Source organism: Lynx canadensis, chromosome C1, assembly GCF_007474595.2.
Source record: "Lynx canadensis isolate LIC74 chromosome C1, mLynCan4.pri.v2, whole genome shotgun sequence".
NCBI lineage: Eukaryota > Metazoa > Chordata > Mammalia > Carnivora > Felidae > Lynx > Lynx canadensis.
The window spans coordinates 7,807,795-7,833,484 of NC_044310.1; the positions used below are offsets into that span (position 1 = coordinate 7,807,795).

At 50.3% G+C, this 25,690-nt stretch overlaps 2 protein-coding genes across 5 annotated transcripts; one reads left to right on the top strand and one right to left on the bottom strand.

The window, feature by feature from the left end:
• The first annotated feature begins 761 nt into the window (after positions 1-761).
• On the top strand, positions 762-13,863 carry LOC115520097 (TAR DNA binding protein). 2 transcript variants are annotated; one of them, XR_004343949.1, is made up of 7 exons: positions 762-870; positions 1,841-2,092; positions 4,028-4,191; positions 5,327-5,467; positions 6,231-6,401; positions 6,780-9,027; positions 9,808-13,863. XR_004343949.1 is itself a non-coding variant. In XM_030324115.2 (6 exons), the coding sequence occupies exons 2-6, from the start codon at positions 1,855-1,857 to the stop codon at positions 7,308-7,310; spliced, it is 1,245 nt and encodes a 414-aa protein (XP_030179975.1). In that variant the 5' UTR covers positions 762-870; positions 1,841-1,854; the 3' UTR covers positions 7,311-13,863. The 2 variants fall into 2 exon arrangements, 1 of the variants encoding a protein (XP_030179975.1); XM_030324115.2 differs by having other exon boundaries at positions 6,780-13,863.
• MASP2 (mannan binding lectin serine peptidase 2) lies at positions 11,488-24,928 on the bottom strand. Of its 3 annotated transcripts, XM_030324111.2 has the most exons (11): positions 24,596-24,928; positions 24,262-24,493; positions 23,888-24,065; positions 23,047-23,178; positions 20,950-21,146; positions 20,729-20,876; positions 17,640-17,758; positions 15,951-16,029; positions 14,086-14,220; positions 13,510-13,584; positions 11,488-12,251 (listed from the first exon to the last, which is right to left on the bottom strand). In XM_030324111.2, exons 1-11 carry the CDS (start codon positions 24,640-24,642, stop codon positions 11,488-11,490), a joined length of 2,106 nt encoding a protein of 701 aa, XP_030179971.1. In that variant the 5' UTR covers positions 24,643-24,928. The 3 variants fall into 3 exon arrangements, with proteins under 3 accessions (XP_030179971.1, XP_030179972.1, XP_030179974.1); XM_030324112.1 differs by lacking the exons at positions 11,488-12,251; positions 13,510-13,584; positions 17,640-17,758 and having other exon boundaries at positions 14,092-14,220; positions 24,596-24,798; XM_030324114.1 differs by lacking the exons at positions 11,488-12,251; positions 13,510-13,584; positions 14,086-14,220; ... (2 more) ...; positions 20,729-20,876; positions 20,950-21,146 and adding an exon at positions 22,332-22,442 and having other exon boundaries at positions 24,596-24,690.
• Between the last annotated feature and the right edge of the window lie 762 nt (positions 24,929-25,690).

Consider the following 25,690-nt stretch of genomic DNA (forward strand, 5'->3'; position numbering starts at 1 on the left):
GGCCTGGAGCTGGAATATTTTAGCATTAGGGTTAGAGTTCAAATCCCAGGTCCACCATTTACTACCCGAGGGACTTTATGCAAGACAGTTAATTTCTCTGTGCCTCAGTTTCTTCCCTCATCGGCACAGGCGAATTGAATCAATAGTACCTACCACACACAAGACTGTAGGGGCAATCGGATATGTGAGTACGTGGAAAACACCTGGCACATAGTAGGCTCCATCATTTGACTATTTCAAACAAGGTCATTCTTTTCAGGTGTGGAGATCGGCTAGGGGAGGGAGGAGTGGATGCACTCGGCTGGCTTTTTAGACAAAGGGGGCTGGACTCCCGGGCTCGCTCAGGCCTCCAGAAGGTCAACCGGACCGGGCATCCAGCTCCCAGCTCCGGTCTGGCCCCGCCCCGCCCCACCTGGCGTCTCCCGGCCCCGCCCCGCCACTCCTAGCCCTGCCCCTGCGCTAGTCTCGCGCACTTTGAAAGTGCGCGAGCTCGGCCGAGACCCGGGGCCGACGGTTGGCCGGGCGAAGCCATTTGTTACGCTACGTGGGGGGAGCTAACAGCCTACGCCTCCATATTTTTGTCAACTTTTAGCCTTTCAGGCTCAGGTCCTGGTTTTACTGTCGCCTTTAAGTCCGTTCTGTTTGCTCAGCCTCCCGGAAGGGAGCCCTGCCGCTCTGGGGAGAAGGTCGTTGTGCCTCGGTGCGGCGTCCTTCCCCTCCCGACGGGGAGCCGGTGGGAGAGGACGACGGCCGGCGGGGGGAGGAGGCGGCCCTAGCGCCATTTTGTGGGAGCGAAGCGGTAGCTGGGCTGCTCCTGGAACCGTCGCTGCTTCGGGTTCCCTGTCGGGCTTCCTAGCAGCGGCCTAACGGGTGAGTTGCGGCCGCTTCTCACCGAGGACGCCCTGGGGGTCTCGGCCTCCGCACGCCGCGGCCCGTGGCGGACGCAGCGGCTTCCGCCCCCGCCCCGGCAAGGGAGCCGTGGGGCCGGGTCCGCCTGGTCCTGCCCGAGCGGGCTCGCGCGGGCGCGACGTTAGGGGCCTGGCGCTGGGTGGCAGCCGGCGCCGAAGCCGGGACGCTGGGCCTGCGGTGCCGTGCAGCCCGGGGCGGAGCTTCCGGGCCCTGGCAGGGCTCTGTGCTTTCGGCGCTTCGCAAAGCGCCGGGGGACGCCGCCAGCCTGGGCCCTGTGCCCCTGCGTCTGGTCCTCGGGCCGCTCCGAAAAACCCCTCCCTCGGCCGCCACGCGCTGGCTTGTGGGAGGTGGCGGCCCGCGTCGCGAAGGACCTGTTGTCGCTGTCCTTGCCCGAGTGTGGGGAGCCCCCGGAAGTCCCACAGTGAGGAACAGGGAGGAACTTTTCTTCCTGCTCTCTTCACCTGGTTCGCTGCTGCTGTTTCTCAAGACACAGCTTCTGCATCTGGTTCTTAGGGACATCAGCTTTCATTCCCACATACGTCTCAGCCCCCAGGATGATTATTTACTTCTTTCTGGCAGCGCATATCAGGGCCGTAATAAATAACTGCTTGTTTGGTATCCTCTCCGGATGTTCCCCAGCCCCCAGTAACCATCTTGCCACCTGCGACTGACTGTTTTCACTTGAGCATCTGATGCCTAGTAGGCACGCGGCAAGTGTTTATAGCAGGACTGAAATAGCAAGGCATCGTGTTTTGTTAAGAATCACTGGCCTTGCCTTTGCCTCGTTTCGGTGGTAACCCGCGCGTATAAGAGCCCAAACAGCAGAGATGTCCCCGGAACATGGACGTGGTGGTGGTGTTAACCAGGTGATGATAAGGAAACAATTACTCTGACTCGAGTGTCGGTCATTAATGGTTCTTTTTCCTTTAAGAAAACTAAGAGAAGATGTCTGAATATATTCGGGTAACCGAAGATGAGAACGACGAGCCCATTGAAATACCATCAGAAGACGACGGGACCGTGCTGCTGTCCACGGTTACAGCCCAGTTTCCAGGGGCCTGTGGGCTGCGCTACAGGAATCCAGTGTCTCAGTGTATGAGAGGCGTCCGGTTGGTGGAAGGAATTCTGCATGCTCCCGAAGCCGGCTGGGGAAATCTGGTATATGTTGTCAACTATCCCAAAGGTTCGTTGCCGTTTGGCTTTGCAATGCTCAAGCGTTTGTTTCTCATTCTAAGTCCGATCATGGCCTCGTTTCACGGCGAAACATCTCCTATAACCCAAGTATTTCTTTAAATGTTACTGTTAGTCCTAATTAGTGAAAATTGGAAATACAGAATTTTTTTGAGAGAGAAAACTATGTATTATGTGAACAGATGCTGCCAAGTTAATGCCAAATTTAAGGAACCGCTGAGAATGCTTTGCAGTAATCAGCCTCTTGTAAATAGATTCTTTTCAGGTGCCCTGATGTTTTGCTTTGGTTTTTGGTCCTTGCAGGCTTCCATCAGTCATTCAGTTGATCTGATGTTTTTGCCCCTTAAATCGATTGCTGTAACCCAAATCTGAATTGGTGCAACTATAATTTGGGGTTTTGGTCTTATTTTCACTGCCCCTTATCACTGATGTTCTAAATCTAAAAAAAGGAAATAGGAAGGAATGGTGCCAAGGAAGTAGGTACATTTCAGCAGAAGGAATTTGCTGTAGTTGATCTCTTTTGTTAAAACGCGATACAAACAAAGTATCATTTTTAACGCGATACCAACAAAGTATCATTTTTGATTAGTGTGCAAGACTTTGACTTAACACTTTGAGAACATTTTTAACAGCAACTTGGGGTTTTTTTTGTTTGTTTTTTTGTTTTTCGTATGCTGTTTTTCGAGCCATTGGCTATAGATTAATATTTACCCAAATTTAAAATGTCATGTAAGGGCACCTGGGTGGCTCAATTGGTTAAGTTCTGGATTTTGCCTCAGGTCATGATACTGCAGTTCTCAAGATCGAGCCTGGTGTAGGGCCCTGCGCTGACAGTGAGGGGCCTGCTTGAGATATGCCCTCCCTCTCCCCTCCCCATGCTCGCTCTCAAAATAAACAAACATTAAAAAATAAAATGCCATTTAGATGATAACGTGTCAATACAGGTTCATCGGTTGTAACAAATGTCCCATACATACTGGTTTGGGGGGTTATTGATAATGGGGAGAAGCTATCCATGTGTGAAGGTAAAGGGGGTATGTGGGAAGTCTCTGCCATCCTTTCAGTTTTGCTGGGAACCTGAAGCTGCTCTAAAAAATAGTCTTTCTAAAAATCTCACTTAGTTCCTTTCCTCTTCCGAATACTGAGGATTTTTGTTTGCTTTAATGTTAGTTTATTTTTGAGAGAGCAAGAGCGAGAGTGGGGGAGAGGCAGAGAGGGAGACACAATCCCAGAAGCAGGCTCCGAGCTGTCAGCACAGAGCCTGACAACATGTGGCTCTAACTCACAAACTGAGATCATGACCTGAGCCAAAGTCAGACGCCTAACCGACTGAGCCGCCCAGGTGCCCCCCAAATACTGGTCTTGAAAAATAACCTAAGATTTTGGTTTTTGTTACAAAATCAATGTGAGTTCGCTGTTGAAAGTTTATAGAAGAAAGAAAAAGAAAATTGAAATCACCCTTAAAATCCACAGCTGGAGATAAAAGTTGATTGTGTTTTGGTCCGTAACTTTTAACGTATAGGCATTAAGGTAAGCAGATATGTTTAGTAGGCATAAAGATATTACAGCACTGTTTTTTAACCTGTTTTTTTTTTCTTTCTTAATGTGTTTTAAAGTCCAAAATGAAGTAGAATTAGTTTTGTTTTGATGTGCCTTTTGAGAGGAGAGAACAAACCATTGTAATCTTGAGATCCTGCAAAACCAGAGGTGGGTGGGAGTCCCTGCATTCGCACCAGAAAAGCCCTTCAGCCACTTATTCAGTCCCTCCTTCTGTCTTTGAGAGCTGATGTCACTCCTTGCCAAAAGTTTTCAGTATCTTATTGTTCTTAGAATCTTTTTGCTTGTCGTTGTTAGGTGTAGGAGTTAGTATGTCCTAAGAAGTGTTAAATGGGGAGTTCACTGAGAGATTTCTGCTCATTTTGTTCAGATAACAAAAGAAAAATGGACGAGACGGATGCTTCTTCAGCAGTGAAAGTGAAAAGAGCTGTCCAGAAAACATCTGATTTAATAGTGTTGGGTCTCCCGTGGAAAACGACTGAACAGGATCTAAAAGAATATTTTAGTACCTTTGGAGAGGTTCTTATGGTTCAGGTGAACTTTGATTTCATTTCACAGTTTTTCTTCTCCAGTGAATTCTTTTCCCCGAATTCCTGCAGTTTAGTGACACTGCCCTTCATGTTCAGCAGATAGTATCTTTAACATTTGTTACATGTATGCATAGGGGATGTCGAAATGGTTCGGGTGCCTGGCGGGGTTAGTTGGTGGAGTGTGTGACTCCTGATGTCAAGCCCCATGTTGGGTCTAGAGCTCACTTAAAAAATTTGGGTTATACTCTTTCCCTTTATGCATATATTCTATATTAACTTAGATTGTTGGGAGATTAAAAAAAACTTTTTTTTTAAGTTTATTTACTTTGAGAAGAGAGCGTGAGTAGGGGAGGGAAAGAGAGGGAGAGAGAACCCCACGCAGGTGTGGACCCTGATGCAGGGGTTAAACTCAGGACCCTGAGATCATGATCTAAACTGAAATCAAAAGCCAGGCAACCAATTGAGCCACCCTGGGTCCCTAAAAAAAACACCTATTTTTTTTTTTAAAGGGGGAGCCACCTCGCTGGCTCAGTTGGAGGAGTGTGCAGCTCTTGATTTCCATGTCGTGAGTTCAAGTCCCATGTTGGGTGTAGAGATTACTAAAATAACTTTTAAAGAAAGATAAAAACACATTTCCTCTTTTTCCAATTTAAGAATGTAAACATTAGAGGGGTGCCTAGGTGACTTAGTTGGTTAGGCATCTGACTTCAGCTCAGGTCATGATCTCACTGTTCGTGAGTTTGAGCCCTGCATCGTTCTCTCGCTGTCAGGACAGAGCTGGCTTCAGATCCTCTGTCTCCCTCTCTCTGCCCCTCTCCCACTCTCTGTGCAGGCACGTGTTCTCTCTCTTCCTCTCTCTCTCTCAAAAATAAGTAGTTTAAAAAAAATGTAAATGTTAGATCTAATTTATCTTTGCGTTGTAAACCAAGTTGTGAAAATTCTGTTTCATAACATGATTATTAGCATCTGGATTCAACATTTACTCTCCTGTTGTTTTTACTTCAAGAATAACTTGGTTAAATTTTAATTAAGCAACTCCATCCGAGTGAAGCCATTCAAATTACCAAGGAACTCTGATTTGGGTGTGTGTGAGTGTGTGAGATTTTAGTAAATTTCAGTGATTTTTTTTTTCCCCCTAGGTCAAGAAAGATCTCAAAACTGGTCATTCAAAGGGGTTTGGTTTTGTTCGTTTTACGGAATATGAAACCCAGGTGAAAGTAATGTCACAGCGACATATGATAGACGGACGATGGTGTGACTGTAAACTTCCTAATTCTAAGGTACTTTACTCTTTTTTCCTCTGCTTTGGGAATTTCCTCTGCTTTGGGAATTTTTGTCAAATTTTGACAAAACTCCCTTAGAAGACACTGTAGAATAATAGTAAATGTACTTGGAAAAGGTAGTGGCGGGTATATTCCTGAAACATTTTGTCTCGTTAAAGCCTTAGGACCTTCATGCATGCTGAATGTTTTATGTTTGTTTGAAATAGTTTATTACCTCTCTTACTAAAAGTTCGTTCATTTTATTCTTTTTCTTTTTCTTTGTTATTTCTGGTGAGTGAACAGTTTCTTACGTGGTTACGTGTTAAAGCACAAAGACAGTGAGAACACATTAATCTTGTCACAAAGGCCTAATTTGTTCCTAGCAAGCAAGACTTATTTGGAGAGTTACCATCTTTGCTAGGGCGTTCCTCAGTCATTGACTTTCCTTAATCCAAATAAACCTTTTTGAACTTGAAACCTTAAGACTTTGGAGGCACCTAGCTGGCTCAGTCTGTAGGGCGTGCAACTCTGGATCTTCGGGTTGTGCATCTGGGCCTCGTGTTGGGTGTAGCGATTACTTTAAAATAAAGTCTTTAAAAAATAAAATGTTACTCTTCACTGAAGCATTAAAGACAAGTGCTAATACAGAAGAATGTATCTCCTTTTTAATGACTAATCGCATATAAAAGGCAGATCGCTGTCGTTACATCGTCTATCATAATGCTCTTTTCATAGCTCATAAAATATTTCTCATGTTTTTCTTTCCTTTCGATTTGACCAGCAAAGCCCAGATGAGCCTTTGAGAAGCAGGAAGGTGTTTGTTGGGCGCTGTACAGAGGACATGACCGCCGATGAGCTGCAGCAGTTTTTTTGCCAGTATGGAGAAGTGGTAGACGTCTTCATTCCCAAACCGTTCAGGGCTTTTGCCTTCGTTACGTTTGCAGACGATCAGGTACTTTTCTCTTTAATGATAGTCCTCTGACTGGGTAATTTGTCGTGAAGATTTCCCATCCCACTGATTGCCGTCCTCAGCTGAGCTTTCTCACCTTGTAAGCTTTGGGATATGTATGGGTCTAGATAGTCGTCATAAACCCTTTAGGTATTTTTTCAGGATGTGGCACTTAAGTGGGAGTGTTTTATATCTTTTGAAAATAAGCTGAAAAAGTCCGTGCTGCTGTTACTACAGCTAAAGTGCATTTTACGGGTTTAAATGAAATGAGCTTATTTTTCCTCCCGCGTAGACACTGGCTTGAAATCTAAGTTTGATTGCTACTGTGGTGCATGAGTCAATGGTTTAATTTCCTTTATTTACATCCCCTATTTCTTATAGGTTGCCCAGTCTCTTTGTGGAGAGGACTTGATCATTAAAGGAATCAGCGTCCATATATCCAATGCTGAACCTAAGCACAATAGCAATAGACAGTTAGAAAGAAGTGGAAGATTTGGTGGTAATCCAGGTGGCTTTGGGAATCAGGGTGGTTTTGGTAACAGTCGAGGGGGTGGAGCTGGTTTGGGAAACAATCAAGGTAGTAATATGGGTGGGGGGATGAACTTTGGCGCTTTTAGCATTAATCCGGCAATGATGGCGGCTGCCCAGGCGGCACTGCAGAGCAGCTGGGGCATGATGGGCATGTTAGCCAGTCAGCAGAACCAGTCAGGCCCATCGGGTAATAACCAAAGCCAAGGCAACATGCAGAGGGAGCCAAATCAGGCCTTTGGTTCTGGAAAGAACTCCGATAGCGGTTCTAAACCAGGTGCAGCCATCGCTTGGGGACCCGCATCAAATGCAGAGTCAGGCAGCGGTTTTCCTGGAGGCTTTGGCTCAAGCACGGATTCTAAATCTTCCAGCTGGGGAATTTAGACAGTGGGGTAGGTATAGACTGGTAGGAATTCAAATTTTTCTAAACACATGGTAAGTATATTGTAAAATACATATGTACTGAGAATTTTCAGAATTGGTCTGTTCAGTGTGGAGTATATTCAGCAGTATTTTTGACATTTTTCTTTAGAAAAAGAGGAAAAGCTAAAGGAATTTTATAAGTTTTGTTACATAAAGGGTTGAAATATTGAGTGTTTGAAAGTGAACTGCTGTTTGCCTGATTGGTTAAAAAAACAAAAAACAAAAAACCCAACACACTACAATTGATATCAAAAGGTTTCTCCTGTAATATTGTATCCCTGGACTCGTCAGGTGAATTCTTTGTGCGTGTTCACTATGGAAACCATTCATTATAAGTACATTCTTTTTTCCGTGTTTTAATTGGAACCCCACCACATTCATTCCCCACCCCCAGGAAAACCTCCTTTTTGGAGATCATGGTGTCACAGTGTTTGGTCTTTTTGCTTTCGTTTGTAGTTTGTGACACTTGTCTCCCTTCCTATGCAGAAGTACAGTATGAAGCCTTCATTGAATCTGTGCCGTTCATCTCATTTCAAATGTTTACGGGAGAAGCACTTCATTGAAAGCAGTGCTGTAAATATTCTGCCATAGGAAGGAATGTTTCCGTCTACTTGCTTTCTCACTCTTGAATTCGTCTTCACACCATACAGGCTGTGACTTTGACCTTGGGTGTCCCATCTATATCCACTACTCTTTATTTCGCGGAGTCGTATCCATGCTACGAATGCAAGGGTGTGCTATGGAACCAGAAGGCTGTTTGAACTTCTGAAACCTTGTGTTTTCTGATCCTCGTGTGCGACCGACAGTGGTGCCAAAGTACGAAAGGCTAGTGTGAGTGAGAAAAGGAGAGAGTGTGTGCAGAGACTCAGTGGCGGTGGCACACGATGGATAGATTTTTTTTTAACCTGGCGAGATGCATCTCTCAGTCCCTTGGCCTCGGTGCAAGAGCGTGCCGAGAGCAACGATAGCAAATGACGTGCGAATGTTTTCTGCATCCAAAGGACATCCACACCCGTTGGAAGACGTTGGAAGACGTAAAGAGAGTTTTGTTCTCAGAGAACCCCATTAGTTGGATGTGTGAGGTACTTGTATTTCCCCTGCCCTTCCGTCAGCTGCTGTGAACGCCGTATGGTGTGTGTTGTGTTCTGTTCCCGATCTGTTAAGTGTGGTCCCGTGAACACGGACTGAGCTCGTGGTGTGCTTCACGGGAGTACTCGGAAGCAGAGCTCATCAGTGAGCTCGGGGTGTCACCACGAAGGGTGGAAGTTCTAATGTCTGTCAGGTAGCCATAAGAATGTGGTCTAATGCAGTTCTGTGTCCCGTGCTTGGATGGTCTTTATAAGAGTTGTCAGTGTTGGGAATTCTTAAATAGAACGGATTTAAATAATATGTGTCTTTGTTTTGCAGCCCTGAATGCAAAGAATTCATAGCAGTTAATTCCCCTTTTTTGACCCTTTTGAGATGGAACTTTCATAAAGTTTCTTGGCAGTAGTTTATTTTGCTTCAAATAAACTTATTTGAAAAGTTGTCTCAAGTCAAATGGATTCATCACCTGTCATGCATTGACACCTGATACCCAGACTTAATTGCTATGTTCTTGCATTGTCCAAAGTGAAAAGTTTTTTTTTTTCTTTTTAAACCTAGTTTTTAATAAGTCTGGGTGACCGCACCTAAAATGGTAAGCAGTACCCTCCAGTTTTTTTATTAGTGCCTCTGTGCATTTGGGTGATGTTCTATTTACATGGCCTGTATGAATCTCCATTGGGAATCATGCCTTCTAAAAATATTCTTATTTGGGGGGAGTGGGAAAAACGACGTTGATTATTTTCAAATGCTTTGTAGCAAAGCATAGCAGTTGGAAAGGAGGGCATTTCAGCACCTTTCTAGTTTGGGATTTGAAAAGTGGAATTAATTGCAGTAGGGATAAAGTAGAAGAAACCACAAATTTATCTTGTGCCTGAAGTCCATTACAAAGCCTGATAGCTTTAAGAACTAGCAGGGTGGGATGTCTGTCTGAAAGTGTTAAGTGAAATGGGCTTTGTCCTCCACAGGTGGGGGAATAGAGTAACGTTGAATGAAATCGTTGACAGAAAACTCAGATTAGACTCTCACGGCGCATTGTGCAGTATGTAAAAGCAATAATCTATGATTCTCTGTTGTACTTTTTATGTAACTGCTGTGAGAGTTGAGCTTGTTTTCTGATGGAAGAATGTTAACATTTTTGTGTCGGTAGCTTACCTGATGCCCTTCTCTAATTAGATGATGGTAACTAGGTTTGTCATTTTTCAAGTTACGTGTTTGAAGCTTTTAGAAATGAAGTCGTCCTTTAGACTTGTGATCGCCACGTTGTTTCGTTACTCAGTTTCCTCTGTAAAAGGATCTTGCATTGTTTTAATTTTTTTCTGCATCTCCATTGCATGATTTCCAAACCCTGTACCATCTGAATTTTGCATTTTAGCACTTGCACTGTTACTCAGCAGCAGTAACTTGGTAACACTTAAAATGGTATTCGGGGACCTCCAAAGACTAAACTGACAAGCCTTCAAGGAGCCCAGGGGTAAGTTCACTTGTCAATGGCATGGTTTTAATCCCTTACTTGCACTTGTTGTGAATCTAGTTTCCGGTCTTAGAAGGCTTTCAATGTGCAGCAGCCTTCTGTTAACAATGTTTGTGGTACTAGTAGCTGTGGGTATTTAATTCTACCCTTAAAATTAAAAAAAAAGAAAGAAAGAAATGAAGTCTAGAAGTAAAACTATTTGGCAAAGATTTGTTTTTAAAATTAAAAGTCTTATTTGGTCATCTCAATGCATTCATTCTTAAAACTTTTTTGAACCAGTTGAATAAAAAATTTGTTGCCACCACAGTTTAGTGTCTGGAGTCTTACTGGAAAAATTCAATTTCTTTTTTATATGTGACAAAGGTGATGGAAAGTTACTTTGGAAAAGTCTCAAGAAGTTCCCCTTTGATATGCACAAGAGGAATCAGGCAGAAACTCAAAATGAATTTTTACATGAGTGGTAAATATTTGGCTAGAATGAAACTCTTCGTTAAGTGTTAGCTATTAAAACTTTAAGGAGGAATAGCCAGCCAAAATGACCTGAGATCTTTAAGGTTAGGTGAGCTTAAATTGTGTCCTTAGGGAAAGTATCTTAACCGCTTGATAATTCCAAAGATGTATGTGATAATTAGAATAATTTGTTGTTGAGTGCCAGGAGAGTAGCTCTTCATTGTGTATGAGTTCTATACTCAGCTCTTGTGATTTGTGATCTGTTGTTTTAAGTATGCCCGAGGATTTTCGTGTTCATGGTGAGAATTAAAAAAAACTACAGACTTACCTATGCTATGGCCACTTAGTTCTGATGTCGTAGTTCTTCAGGAATTGCCACATTTGATTCAGCTGTCTTCTGAATTTGAACATTATTTAGGTTATTATTTCCAAGTGCCGGGAACATCCTCACAGCTGAATTAAATTCTTAGCGTTGGCGTTACTAGGTCAAAGACTGCATGCTTTCAGGGCTTTTCAGATACATTGCCAAGTTGTCCTTTAGAAAACCTGTGTTGTCTTTGACACTGTGAAATGGTGCCGTTCTGTTTTTCTTGTCTGCCAGTTGGATAAGTGAAAAATTATATCTCGCCAGTTGATGGCATTGGTTTTGCACATGGGAATCAGTCAATACCTGACCTGAAGTATTGATGTTTCCGTTTTATCTACAAAATCACGATTCTAGGTTATCCCTGAACCAGTACTGCTATAATATATAAAGCTCTGTTAGAGATCAAGAACAAGTCCCCAGACAATGGAAGAGTTGTCAGAGAACATGAACGGGCAGTTTATGGAAATGCAGATATCTGGTGCAGATACTGCCCTTTGTAAGTCATGAAATGCAGATTTAACTGGTGATTTTCTGTGGGATTGGCACAGGTGATCTCACTTGCCTATGTCCCCTCGAATCCGGCAGGAAGCGGTGAGAAGCCCCAAGGGAGGGGCACCTGTGGTGGCCTTCTTCCCCGAAGTTTGCTTTTGGTTTTGGCGGTAGGGCAGTAACTGCCATGTTCATGTCTCTCGGGTCACGTTGCTGCTACGGCCTTTTAAAGGGGTTTCTAAAAAGAATCCTTTTCTGATTGAAGACACAACGAATTAAAAGTTATTAATTATGTTCTTGATCCAGGGAATATAGTTAACAACTTTTGTGTAGACCCCATACTGGTTTGCTTCCCCACAATTCATGGAACCCCAGGACACTATTCCTCCCACAAACCATGTCTGTGTCTCGTTATCTAGAAACACTAATGCCCCTCCACTGTCCCCTTTGCAGCTGTCCTTGCCCCCGCCTTCTAAGCCAGCGCAAAGCATGTTTTCTGTCACCCTCCCCCCTGGATAGGGCTGCTTTTCATACGCAGCAGTACATTTCTGGTGATCGACAGTTGGAATGTCAACAAACATTAGACTCCTGGCAAGAAAACCCCTTTGGGTTAATCCCCATCCAGACACGGTTCCAATGTCATTTGTCCTCATGAAGGATTCGGCTTCTTTTCGTGGCAAACAGATAGGCAGGATGTTGCTATTGATTACAACTCTGTTCTTCAACTTAATCAGTGCTATGTCGTTATCAAAGCCAGCATCATGAGTATAGCCTTCGTGTATAAAAATGGCCTCGGCCCAGGCTTGTGTATAATGAGCTGACAGTCTCTTCAGGGCACCCATTCTGATCTCTAAGGAGGAGGCATCTTCTTTTTGCTCATACACAGCGTGAGCAGCTGTGAGGATCCAGTTGTCCTGTAGGAGTGCGCCTGCTGCCGTAGTTCGACCTAGTAATAGGACTTGCCAGGGAAAATCGCCAAGCTTTGCGTTTTGCCCTCCATATATACGCCCTCTTACGGTGCGAGTTGATATTCCGCAAACTAGGGAAAGAAGCAGATACATAGAGCCTTTATAGAAACCCAGTGGTGTTTTTTTTCCGTAATCATTCCCACTTTGGAATTGTATCTATTTAATATCATCCAAAAATATCATCGGGTGAATTGGTGGGTGTCCACCCACACGGGCAAGTGAGACTGCTTTAAAACGGCACAGTTCGAACCTGAGGAGGAAACCTTTTGGTGTTAGCATTAGCTTCTCAGAAAATGAGGTGTATGAAAATTAGCTTTTAGAAACTAATTTGTTTTGCTGAAATAATTTGGCCTACACGATAGGGAGTATTAATAGGGCAGACAGGAATTGTCTGGGCTGATGTACTGGGGTGATGTGATTACAAATCCAGTGAAAGGAAATAACCTTTTCATTGCTTCTGTTTTCCTGCTTGTAAAATGGGGTATTTACCCTGTAGTTCTGGGAAAGCAGGAACTAAGGTCACTGTTGCAGGATTTGCAAAATCACTTTCGCCTTTGAACATTTAAACGTTTTGCAAATCAGAATGTTGGCAGTTGTAGCCAGGAACCTTCAGGTTCGGAAATTACTATTTTAGTCTAGTTGGTTCTTCCAAACTAAATTTTCCTGTGTGTATTGCTAACTAAATACACTCAATGTAGCAAATATGTCTCCTGTTGTGGCAGAATACTTGCACTAAAACGTACAAATGTTGTGTCAGCTAAGATGTAGTTTTTTTAAGAAAACTAATTTAAGTCAGATAACGCAGGAGTAATGAATACATTATTACCTTTCTGATTTTTTTTTTAATCGCTGTACTCAACTACATCTTCAGAGCCAATTCTGGCAAAAAAAAATTTTTTTTGGGTACTATTCAAAAGGCAGATTGCATTAATGTTAAAAACTAGATGTCGTTGAAAACAGTTGCTTAGGGAAATGAGTTATTAGCTTTGGGTTTTAATAGTTTCACAGAGAAGAAAAAGTTAACTCCACAGCAGGACTTGTGTTTATAAATGTAAATGGTTCAAGATAATTCTTAAAATCGTTTCATTTTTTACGCTCGCCTAGTTGTGAAGTCAAAAATAGTCCAGTGACTGACGTGCAGTCGACACCTAGCAGCCCCTCCGCATGGAAAGGGGAGAGTGAGAACGTGTTATCTGGAAATAATAACTTGGTGTAAGAGCCAAGTGCTGAGGTTCCATTTCTGCCCAACACCAGCCAGAGCTCCGCTCGCCTCCCGCCCAGCTGTACTTTCCATCAATTACGCGTCTCTTGTGTAAATGTATCCATTACCAGGCTCACAGACTGGGAGCGATTTTTCTCCTTTGGAGCTCGTCCAGAATCCATCAGCCCCACACACATATTTACCTGCAAATCATTGGAAAAGCAAAAATGTTTAACTGCATGGAGAAGGTGGTTGTCATTTGCTTGAATAGCCCCTTGAAGAATGTTGATTCTGGAGCATCATCGGGAAAGAGAGGTGTCTGAATAACCATTTTACATGATTTCATAAATAGGAGGTCTCTGCATTAACCATGTTTGCCTGCAAAGTGGAAACCTTTTAGATGTGTAACTTGAATATGTATCAAGATCTCAAGTGCTTAATGATAAGGTTTTGACTTGTTAAATTAAACCATTTGGAATATATTGTGTGTTTGTAGTAGTCATTTACTAGATAAGATCTGTTTTCAGATTCTTGCAAATTGACATTAAAGTCACTTGAGCTGTAATACTTCACTTAGCGGGTGGGGGTAGTGCCTTTTAATCTTCCCCGCAGCCTTAGCCAAAAATGTTGGCTAAAGTTTATTTTCAGATCCCGAGGGTTTAGGTTCCAAATCACTCACCCCCAACTTTGAGCATTTTGCTTACCATCCTCCGATCTCATCGTGTAGAAGATCTCGTTACAGCGGTATTGAATCTCCGCCTTGTATGTGGTCACTTCAGGACCTGTGACATACTGCACTTGGCCGTTGGGTAGATCTTCCGGCGGGCCGCAATCCACAACTGGTAAGGGGAGAGGGAGGAGTCAGGTCGCACTAACCTGATTTGTGTCCAGCGCTGACCGCGAAAGGCCAGACGGGCAGGTGGCTGTGCTGCTGAGCGCTGTGGCCCGAAGCTCCCCCTGTGTGGGAACAACGCTGATCCTCTTCCCTGAAAATGGAGAGGTCGGCCTTACTGTGATCGTAAAGCATCGCCTTCCTCCCGTTCCCACCCGAACGCCTAGGTTGCGGTGAGGCCCCTGGGGTGGGAGCCGCACGGTGCTTTCCAGAAGGAAGGGGTTTGAAGCCACCTGGGACTCCTTAGTGCCCATGCCCTAACTTCTGACGGAAATTCTGGGGCAAAAGGGCCTCAAGGAAGGAAGAACGGGGCACCGCCCACGCGTCCCTGGAGAGCAGTACTCCGTTTGCAGTTTGGCCCTGAGAGTCAACAATAGGACGGAGGACTTGGTTTGTGCTATAAGGCTCCTTGTCCCAAATTAACTTTTTAGGAGATCTGGAAGTCCTAGTACCTTGAATTTGCGTTAGAATGCTCACCTGTTAGGACACGAGTGTGAACGATCTACCCAGGTTCGGAGATGAAGTGATAGGCCAGAAGCCCTACTTCACGCAGGAGGTCGAAAACTCGACACTGGACGTTCTTTCTCCGAACATTCAGAGCTTACACTGAGATAGCAACTTAGCCGTGAGCCTGGTTCTGTGCCGAGTGCTCCTCTGATTCTCCGCAGAGAGGTGCCCACGGCTACCTGGCTTCATTAAAGTGGCCGCACTGGGGTTCGGAGCCGGACTCCCAGCTCCCAACGCTCCCGTGGTGCCGGCTCTCCTGCTTTGGAACTAAGCATTGGTAGTCTCGGTGGTGGGGCTGAAGCTACGAAGTGAAAGTGTTTCAATTGCCTGTGAATTCTGTGGGAACCCTTGCACAAAATGTGCACAAATACATTTACAGGGGCGCTGACCACAGCAGTGGATGTATTCAGAAAGACCTGGGGACAGCACACATGCCGTGGCGGGGGTGCCACGCAGCCACTAACGAGGGCATGATTCTCCTAACCCTTGGGTTGACGTGGAAAGAGAGCCCAACAACACGGGGGAATCCGTGCGATCAGACCGAGTCTCCTTTTGCTTAAAGAGTGTGGACTAGTGAGATACGTTAGGATACACACACAGCATGAGAGCTAAAGCACGTGAAGGCACGGACCTCCAAACTCTCAGGGGTAGTTTGGGGACGTGGGCAAAAGAGGCTCTCGCTGTAGGTTTTGGTAAACTTAGGTTTTCGACTTAACTTGCATTTTATCGCTGGGAAAACAACTTACGATGTGATTCTTAACTCACAGGCTGGTAAGTACACCCTCGCTCCAGTTTCGTGTGTATGTGTCCGCGCAGTGACCGCCGTCCCTACAGTATGGTGGCCTGTACCTGTGCACACGTGTGAGAGCGTGTGTGACCGCGGGCGTGTTCTAACAGTGGGATCGCGGGCCTTAAAGTGCCATTTTCTCTTTCCCATCCTGCACGGAGATTTCATACTTGGAAAAAACAGTTTTAAAGATTACGCTTGTCCAAAGGCGATACTTTTCCTAGTAGCTTGGTTCCCGTTTAACCTGTAAGAGCGCCCGGAGAGGCCGGGGAAGAGGGGCAGGTTTGGAACCCGGTCCCCGAGAAGCGGACCATTTCAGAAGAGACGGGAAGCAGGCACGGGCGGCACAAGCCGCGCGGGGATCTAGGGTCACGGGGCCTTACTGCTGCACTGCGGCATCGGCTTGTCCCAGGATCCGTCTTTCTGGCACACGGCAGCAAATGACCTGAGGGGCAGACGACCCTGAAGAAGAAGCCGGAAAGGGTTGCGTTACTCGTTTGTATCGGGACCCCACTCCCCGAAGCTCCGCTCCCGCAGCAGTGCCGGGGGGGGGGGGGGGGGGGGAGGGGGGTTCAGGGGGTGCCGCACCCACGTGACCGGCCACACCCCCAACTCTGCCTGGGTGCCCATGCTCGCTGGCGGCCGACAGCTCTGCCCGTTGTGTCGCCGATGCCGCAGACCTCCTCTCCCTAAGAGAGGTGTTGGCGCTGCAGGGATCAAATGGTGACCTCTGCGGCAACTGCGGAATACTTTTCGCTCTCCACTGCAATCCAGAACACAACACATCCAGTGCCTGCTGCTTTTTCACCAGTTCTTTACATAAAGGGCCAAAGGGCGGTGGCCAAACTTCGGGGAAGGCCCGCCGGCTCCCGCGTGGAGCGAATGTGCCCGGAGTTTTCTAGCATTATGGCCATCAGCTGGGGGGGGGGGGACAGTTACTAAAAATACTTTCCTAGGCCTCGCCTGTGCGTTCTCAGTGATTGCTGGAATGGTTTGCAGAGAACGTGTCTGACTTACTGAAACGTTATTTTAAAGTTGGAAGTGAAAGATCACTTGGGCAGAGAAGAAGCCTTTATGCTTTCAAGGAAGCAGGAGGGTTTTTGGTTCGTTCTTTTTCCCTTCCACCCCCCCACCCACCCCCCAGCAGAAACTGAAGAGGTTTGCAGTCCAAGGAGCTGCGGGCCAAGACCCTGGCCGGGAACTTTGCAAGGTGGGAAAAGTGCCGGGTTTTGTTTTGCTTCGTTTTGGACTCACTCCTCCGCAGGACTGGACTGAAGAGCTAACTATCGTTTCCATGTTATTACTTTGTACCGCTGGGATTCAGTGACAATTTTGAAGAACATAAAGAGGACGTGTTAATCTCTTACCTGTGCCCCTGAAGCAACACAGTAAGCATTTTTAAAAAAATTATCCTCCCTCACCCTTCACAGAGGTCACTATTTATAACTTTGCAGAATGTACCGTTTCCTAGTGCCATTTAATCTTTGGTGCGCCCGGGACTTGTGGCAAGGAAAGGTCGTCACGTGACCGGGGGCGGGGCCTAATTTAATGCCAGGTGGTAGCCCGGGCCTCTCGAGCTGCCTTACGGTGTGAACAGGGCAAAAATCCCTTTGAATCACCAGCTTCGGAGAAGAAAAGGGCTTCTTCTTTTCTTCCTTCCTTTCTTTTTTTTTTTAAAGTTTATTTTGCTTATGTTGAGAGAGAGGGTGGGAGGGGCAGAGACAGGGAGAGAGAGAAACCCAAGCATGCTCGCATGGAGCCCGCTGTGGGGCTCAAACCCAGAAACCGTGAGATCACCGCCTGAACCGAAATCAACAATCCGGGGCTTAACTGCCTGAGCCGCCCCAGGTGCCCCTTAGAGCTTTCTGCATAAAGAACGAAAGAATTCTTCATAGACCTCTCTCTTCTAGGCCAGCTTATCTCTTTGAATGTTAGTGGCTAATCGTGGGCCAAAGAAAGCCCCGTGCTGACCACAGCTGTTTTTCCACTTGCACCCATCTGCCGATGCGAATATGTATCCACGTAAAAACCGGTCATGATCCTGCTGCGCTTGGAGCTCTGTGCTAACTTACCTGCAGGAGCTCGTACCCAGTCTCGCAGAAGACGGCCAAGCGGTCTTTCAGGACGTACTGGGCTTGCACAGGCGCGAGGCGGCCATTAGGTGGAGCCACCGGACCAGGGCAAGGCCGAGCTGCGCGGGGAGGGGGGGTGGTTGGAAACCGGGTTTAGGGGTTTTGATGCGGCCTCTCGAAGGCCCGTCTGAATGCAGCCATTTCAAGGTCTTGATTTTATAGCCGGAACACTTAACACACAGAGCGAGCTCGCCACAAGTGGGGTAGACCGCTTCAGAGTTCAAACCAGAGGCCAGATGACCCTGTGGGGCGCGTATTGCACCGATCGGGATTAGTAGCCGCGCCTGGGCCTCCCGGAAAGCGGCGTTGCAGAGCCGGGCACCCGGGGGGCGTCTGCTCTGCCCCGGGGACCTTACAGTCCCTGCCGCAAACCAAGAGAGAGTGTCGCTTGGAGGAAAAGAGCTAGACCCGCATTCGCAGCAATTACTTTTAGCCTCTCTGGGCCTCCGATTCCTCTAGGGGTCGTGAGGGCCGGATGTAAAGGCTAGTGCCTTGCTGAGCGCTGGGCCAGAGTGGGTGCGGGCGACCGCCCACAACAGCCCGGAGACACCTGGGGTTCCGATCCCCACCGGCACTCAGGGAGCCTGTGCTTCCCCCTCGCCAGCACGTGCTCACAGCGCTCAGGCCCCCCGGGGACACTGCCTTCCACTCCGGCCCCCAAACCCCAGCCTGGTGTCACCCTCGGCTTCCCCTCTGCCATGCCAGTGGTTTGCTAAGTCCCCCCAGCAGCTGGTCTCCGTGCCCTGGGGTGGCTCTCGGTCCCTTGCTGTCCCAGAGCCCTGCCCACCAGCGCCCCCTGCGCACCCCCCACACCCCCACCCCTCCCCTGTCTCCAGGGACAGCCCTGGTGGCTGCCCGGCACCCAGGCCAGAGCCCTGCTCCGCTCTGCCTTGGCCCTTCACCCACCAGCCCCGCAAACCTGACTCCCCCTTTGAGTTGCTCTGAAAGCAGCACTTCCGTTGAAGATGTGTTATTACTCTGACCTACAGGAGAATGAATGAACCGGGGACAAACCAATCGGTCTCCTAGCTCCGGTCTCCCTCCTCCCGACCAGTCTCGCCCCTTCCCACGTTAGTTTCTAACCCGAGGTGGCCCAAGGGTCAATCCTTTCTAATGCAGTTTCCTCGTTTAAAAAATGACTCCAATCCCCATCATCCCAATTATCACTTCCTCCAAGCCACACCCTGTGCTCAGCGCCTTCCCCGCATCAGCCCAGGAAGGAACGCCTTTTGAAGGAGACATCGTTCTTAATTGGGACGACTGGGACATTACGGCTCAGAAAAGTTATGTGAGAGGTTCGGCGTCACATAGCCAGGCAACAGGTTCGTGCCTGGACACACATCTAGGCAGCCTGACACCAAAGCCTGCACTCTGATTTCCTGGATGGGTGGGTGGTTGGAGAGAAGGATGGATGGATGGATAGAAAGATGGATGGATGGATGGGTGGATGGAAGGAAGGCAGGCACTGAGGATGGAGGGAAGGAGGGAGACATACTCTTTCCCCTAAGAGAAGGTGATCTTGCCTGGAACAATCCTTTCTTTTCTTTTGCTTATAACTGTCTTGCCCCCTCTTTCTTCCCAGGAAAACCCTCCATGTTTGTACAACCCCCTTCAGAGCTCCCTTCCACTTGGTAGATGGGATGCTGCCCAAATCATGAATCATTTAATGAAACCAATTAGATCTCACATTCGCTCAGTGGGATCTCGTTTTCTGGTTTTGATGGCTGGACGTGAGGGGTGGTGCGAGAGGGCACCCCAAGATATGACTCTTTAGCATAAGGATTGTTTTGAGCTGGTTATTTCCAGACATTGCAGACACAGGAGAGGCTCTGAGAACAGAGTCGAAGTTTTCCTTTTGTCAGGGAACCTTATGTTTACAAAAGACACGTCCATTTTGTAAGCGTGTCCCCCTCTCTGCCCTAGAAGAAGGATGAATACGTCACTAGAAAACTCATCACCGGAGAAGGCAGGGTCTTAAATCTGTATTACGGACCTTACTTTCATTTACCATACTTTTCCTGGTCACGTCACCTGCCCGTAACTGGCTCCCCGCCCCCCCCCCTCTTTTGTCTTTAGCTGAAGATGTTATCGAAGCCTGAGTTCTAAGTCCCCATTGTCCCCTGGGTAATCTCCCACGTGTGCATGAGACGTACCTGTTAACAAACTTGTTTGATTTTCTCTTGTTAATCTGTCTTTTGGTCCCAGCTAAGAATTTAGGAGGGAATTATTTTTTCCTCTCTTACAGAGGAAGGAGGGCTGGTCGGGTGGATGGAAGAGGGAGGGACAGGAGGAGGGGTGAGGAGAGGGATGGACACGTGGGCGGATGGCATTTCCTCTTGGGGTACCATTGTCTCTCACAGGCCATCCCCCCCACCCCCAAGCCTGCTTTGTCTTCTGGTGGAATTTGGGACATACTATCCCAAACTACAGCACCTTGGCATGTTGAATATCTTTTTAAACTGAAGGAGTTTGAGAAAACAGAAACAGGGAGATCCCTCAGACCTCTGCTCCCCGGCCCTTTGTCATTGTCACAGTCAGAAGACCCTCATGTACTGTCAGGTGACAGGTGCCCTCCTTGTGCCAGGAGGGAAGGAGCATCCTTATCTCTAAAGACAAAGGGAGCCAAGAAGAATCCAAATAAACAGGCCTTTCTAAGTCCTCCTCCCGGCACCCCACCCCCCACCGAGTCTACCGCACTGACCTTAACGTGTCATTTTTTTCCCGTGACCATCCATCCACCTTTCTGCAAACGCGGCACAAAAGTACACAGGCCTGTTTCTTTGGGTCTTTCTTTCCTTATGACGTCTCCCATGTAGAACTTACGTGAAATAAATCTGGACGTGTTTCTCCTGTTGATCTGTCTTTATCAGTTTACTTTTCAGACCCAGCCAGGGACCCTAAGAGGGTCAAGGAAAACTTTTTCTCCCCCTACACTTCCCAGGCCCAGCTAGGAAAAGTCCCATCCCGTGTGGCTCCTTGACTCTCCCGAAACAGCTTCCTGCTGGGATCTGAGACCCACTGGCCCTCACCTGTGCTGGTGTAGTGGATCTTCCAGCCCGTGTGGTCCCCCGACTGATCTGTGACAAAGGTGATGGTCACCGCGTTGCTTTTTGTCTCAATCCTGCTGGGCAACGTCGTCCCGCAAAATGGGCCATATTCCTCTTTGTCTGTTTGAATCTGAAGGCAGAAAGGGCCCTGTCACCTCAGGACCCGCCAGAGCCAGATGAGGTCCAAATCCCGGGAACCTGACCTTGAGGGAGTCGTAGGGGCACAGGGTTTCAGGGTGCGTCTCCACGTCGAAGGACCCCACGAAGTCCAGGATGATGCTGAACCCCTCCTCCAGGTGGATGCTGTAGGAGCAACTGGACAGTTTGGGGTACGGCTGTGGGTATTCAGGGCTGCTGAGCACCCCCGACTGGCCGGTGAAGACCTGACCTGAACACAGGGCTGAGAGAGGGGGTGTTCCTGTGAGCCGGGGCGCAGGCAGCCTGGCTCCGCCCCGTCCGGCTGTCCTCACTGTGGTCCGGCCCGGGGCCCCGCGCAGGCCCGCCCCACAGACACCTCCTCGGACCGAACACCCCACCCCAGTGGTGAAGGGACAATCTGGAGTTTCTCGGGCTTCCTGGCTTTGGCTGAAACAGGTGACACCCGGATGTACATCCTCCAGGCCCCACTGACACCCCTGGGGCTCCTGGGCCAGAGTCACAACCCCGGGGGGTAAAGAAGTGAGCGAGGTCACCGGCGGGGTTGGGGGGGGGCAGAGGGGGGCGGAGACGGGGGGTGGTGGTGAGGGATCCCTTCCTTATCTACCCCTGACCCCAGCAACTCCCAAGTTCATCCACCACGGGGCTCCCGCCCACACCCGGCCCCGAGCAGTCCAGCCTTCCCTGGTTCCCCACGGGGAACAGCGGGGCCTTCTCTTGTCCACTTCCCCTCCCACCCTGGGCCTGGGCTCTGCCCCAGGGGGGTTGGTTGAGGGAAGTTCAAGTTCACACTGATCAAGCGTGTCTGGTGCCCTTTCCCCACTGGGCCAGCTGATTGTGCACTTGCTGAGGGAGCGTCTATACCAGCCATGGGAGGTGTCCGACCACCCCTGCCCCAGGCTGTAGACAGGGGGTGTGGGCATTTGAGCCGGGAGATTTCCAGAACTGAGGAGTCCCAGCACGGCCTTCCTTGCTCTGTGTGGCTGCTCCCCAGGGGCAGAGGGAACAGCCCCTGGGTGTGGGGGACCAGACCCCCCATCAACACAATCTCGCCGGGCCTCTCTGCTCGGGGTCAGGCTCCCCCAGCCCAGCACACGTGGGACAGGAGCCATCCTCTGAACAGGAGCTGGTCTCAGGATGCTCCCAGCTCAGCCCCTGGGGACCTAGTGGGGCGTAGAGAGAGCTTGGTTTCCCTGTGTGAACTCAGGCCAGCCCTCGCCCCTCTCTGGGCCTCAGTGCCCCACCTTCCAAAGGGACTGGGGGCTGCTGAGTAGGCCTTTCTAGCAAAGAGGCCCGTGGCCCGTGGAGGGGACTCCCACTGACCGAGGTGCCTCCAGGCCTCGGTGAGGGTAGGGAGAGAGGGGAGGCGGCCAGGGTGCACACCACAGCCCTCTCCCCACAGGGCCCCCCAAGAGACACGAAGCAGAAGTAGAGGTGGAGGCAGGTTTATTGTTAGGTCCGGGGATGGGACGGTCGGGGGGGCTGCAGCAATCTCGGCCCGACACAGACCGGAGCCGGAGGTGAGGCTAGGGGCTCTCTTCTGGAAGAGAGAACAGAGAGACAGGGAGAGACACTGGGAGAGAGACACTGAGCAGGGGGAGGCGGGGTCAGCACTGAGGCTGCGGGCCGCCCTCTCGCCACGACACCCCCGGGTTTCCTGCCGTCTGGCCACCTGGCGCCTGGCAGGAGTTCAGAGGGGGCGGGCAGTAGAGGCCGCTTTGAGCACGCCCTGTCCACACTGGGAAGTTTTGTGCAGGGAAGCTTGTGTGAGCCAGGCCCGCGTCCCCCACTCTTCCCATCTGGGGGCCCAGGGCGGCTGTATGGGGGCGGGGGGGGGTGCCCGGAGCCCAGACGGGATACACGGTGGGGGCCTAACACATGCGATTTAAGGGAACGGGCTGAGGACCAATGGCCGAGCCGAGGGCAGAGGGAATGTGAGTGGATGGGACACACGGCAGGAGGGGACAGAAGATCAAAGGTGGGCCGTCGGCCTGCCAGGAGAAGTGCCGAGTGGGCCAAGGCCAGGGGTCCCTCCGGAGCCCCGGGCAGAGCGGCTATGGCCTTGAGGAGCTGGCTGTATCCTGGGCCAAGGTGGGGGCTGGGCTGGGGGCCGTGTCCGCCCCGCCCCCACGGCCACAGCTCACCTGAGCACGTGCGCTTGTTACGGTGGAGAACATAGCCCGCGCGGCAGGAGCAGTAGAAGCCACCCAGGTGGTTGTGGCAGTGGTGGTCGCAAGGAGGCGCCTCTCCTGGGGGCACCTGGCACTCGTCGATGTCTGGGGGAGGAGCGGGCCAGGCGGGTGGTCAGAGGGAAGGAGACGAGGCCGATCTGGGGCCTCACGGCTGAGCCGAGAGGAGTCCCCTCATGTCTCAAAGAGGCTGGTGCCCGGCCAAGCATGTTCTAGGCCCAGGGGCACCGTAACGTCCCCGGGACGCTTGGAGGTAGACGTCAGCACCACCTTCTCCAAACCAGGGACAGGTGAAGCGTCCTGCTCCGAGTCACCCAGCTAGCGGGTGATCGGTCGAACCCACCGAGCAGGTTCCGCCAAACCCCGCTGCACCCTCCTGAGGAGCACAGAGAGGTTGAGCCACGTGCCCAAGGTCACACAGCGGGCCCCCCCACCCCGGAGCCGCCATGTGAAATCAAGGGTCAGGCTCGAGGCCCACGCACAAGTACAGTGTTCCGGGCCGTCCGTTCTCGGCGGAGTAAGTGGGCTCCCTGGGCCCTTGCACCACAGGGGGTCTGTGGGCATGTCCCTGGCTCAGCACCGTCAGGCTCAGTCGGAGGGCGGAAGGCATGGCTGTCACCGATATTTGCACCGGGGATGGTGTTGGACTGAGCTGCGGACTTCTCTCCCGCTGGCTTGGCAGGAATCCAGCCTCGGGGAGGTGAGGAGGCTGAAGGGAGAGCTGGCCTGGCCCAAGACAGAGTTGCCCCCGGCCTGCAGATGGGCCCTCCCCCGCCCCCACCTCCTCTCGGCTCACCCTCTGCCGCATAGAAGGCCTCAAAGCCCGTGAAGGGCTTCTCGTTGGAGTAGTCGGAGTGGAAGGTGACATCCAGGCTGGAGGCCGGCGAGTAGAAAGTGTCGTTGCCGGGGGCCCGCTCCGTGTCTGTGCTCTCCTGCCCGCACAGCGTGGCCAGCACCTTGGTCCCTGAGCTCAGCTGTAGGGTCGGGGTCACAGGGAGGGAGGGCAAGACGCAAGGCCCGCCGTCCCTCCGTCCCTCCTTCCCTCCCTCGGAAGCCAGACCCCGCTCCCACGTGTCCCTGCCCAGCACCACCCCCCCCCGCCGCGGGGCCCCTTCGTCGGGAGCCCCCAGCCACCGAGAGGGTCCGGGTCACCCCCCGCTCCGTCAGCACCTTGACAAAGTCATACTCGCAGAGGTAGGAGAGCTCCAGGTGGAAATGGGTGAAGTAGAGGCCCAGGCGGTAGCCGGGGGGAGCCCTCAGGGTCCAGCGCTGGTCCTGGTTGTTGCCATACTCCCCGGGGAAGCCAGGAGATGCCAGGCGCCCGAACACGGGCTCGGGCCACTGCGGGCCCTGGGGTGCGGCTGCCGAGCCCCACAGCAGGCCCAGGAAGATCAGTAGCAGCCTGGGGGCGGCGGCACGGGGGTGGGTGAGGGCCCGGAGGCCTGTCCTCACCCCTCGCCCCTGCGGGGGAGGCTGCTGGAGGGGGGGGTGGTGGTCCACTCACCTCATCGTGCACCCATCCAGCTGACCAGGCCGGATCTGGAGCCTCATGGTCTCACCTTTGATCTGTTTGTCCAGTGCCCGGCCCTGCCCCCAGCCTCCCTGACCCTGGGATTCTGGGAATTGACCCCGTGACTCCTGCTTGCCCCGGCTTTCCGGCAGGGAGGACAGGATGCCCCAGGAGCCAGGAATTGCACCTGGATGACAGATGGCCCCGGAATGAATCTTGGCTCCGTCCCTCACCCTTAACTTCCTCCTAAGGCCGGAGGGGGGCCTCCGTGACAACGATGGCTTCTGGACGGAGGTGGGGGATGCATTTATGTTTGCTCCCTCCTGAAACCCTATGCAAGATGGGAGAGAGAGGTTTCTTAAACGTCTTTTATTTTTGAGAGAGAGAGGCCGCAAGTGAGGGAAGGGCAGAGAGAGAGAGGGGGTGGGCAGAGGATCCGAAGCGGGCTCCACACGGACAGCAGAGAGCAGCCCAATGTGGGGCTCAGACGCACTAATGGTGAGATCGTGACCTGAGCTGAAGTCAGACGCTCAACTGGCTGAGCCACCCAGGCGCCCCGGGAAAGAGAATTTTTAAAAACACATGAATGTATGAGGATGGAGGCTATGGGAGAGGAGGCAGCGTTCCCGTTTTGGAGGCTGGGGAAATGGGCAGGTGAAAATAACCCTCTAGAAAGCAACTCTAAATCGGCAACGGAAGGGGAAATCGGCTTGGGGATTGGTGGCACTGAGTCCTTCTGGAAGCGTTAAGAAGCTAGCCAATCCCGGGATGCCTGGGGGGCTCAGTCGGTTGAGTGCCCGACTCTTGATTTCAGCGCAGGTCATGACTCCAGTGTCATGAGAGCGAGCCCCGCGTCGGGCTCTGCACAGTCCTCTGCCAGACTAAAGCTTGGGGGTAGGATACGGCTGAGATGTGTGTCACTCTGTGGCCAGGCCCTAAGGGACGCTGCAACTTCTGTCTGGCTCTTTTTGGGATCAGTTGCTCTGGAGGCCAGCTGCCATGTTGTGAGGCCACTCAGTATCCCTATGGGGGCCACATGGGGGAGGAACTGAGGCCTCCTAGCAACCACCGGCGTAATTTGCTGGTCAC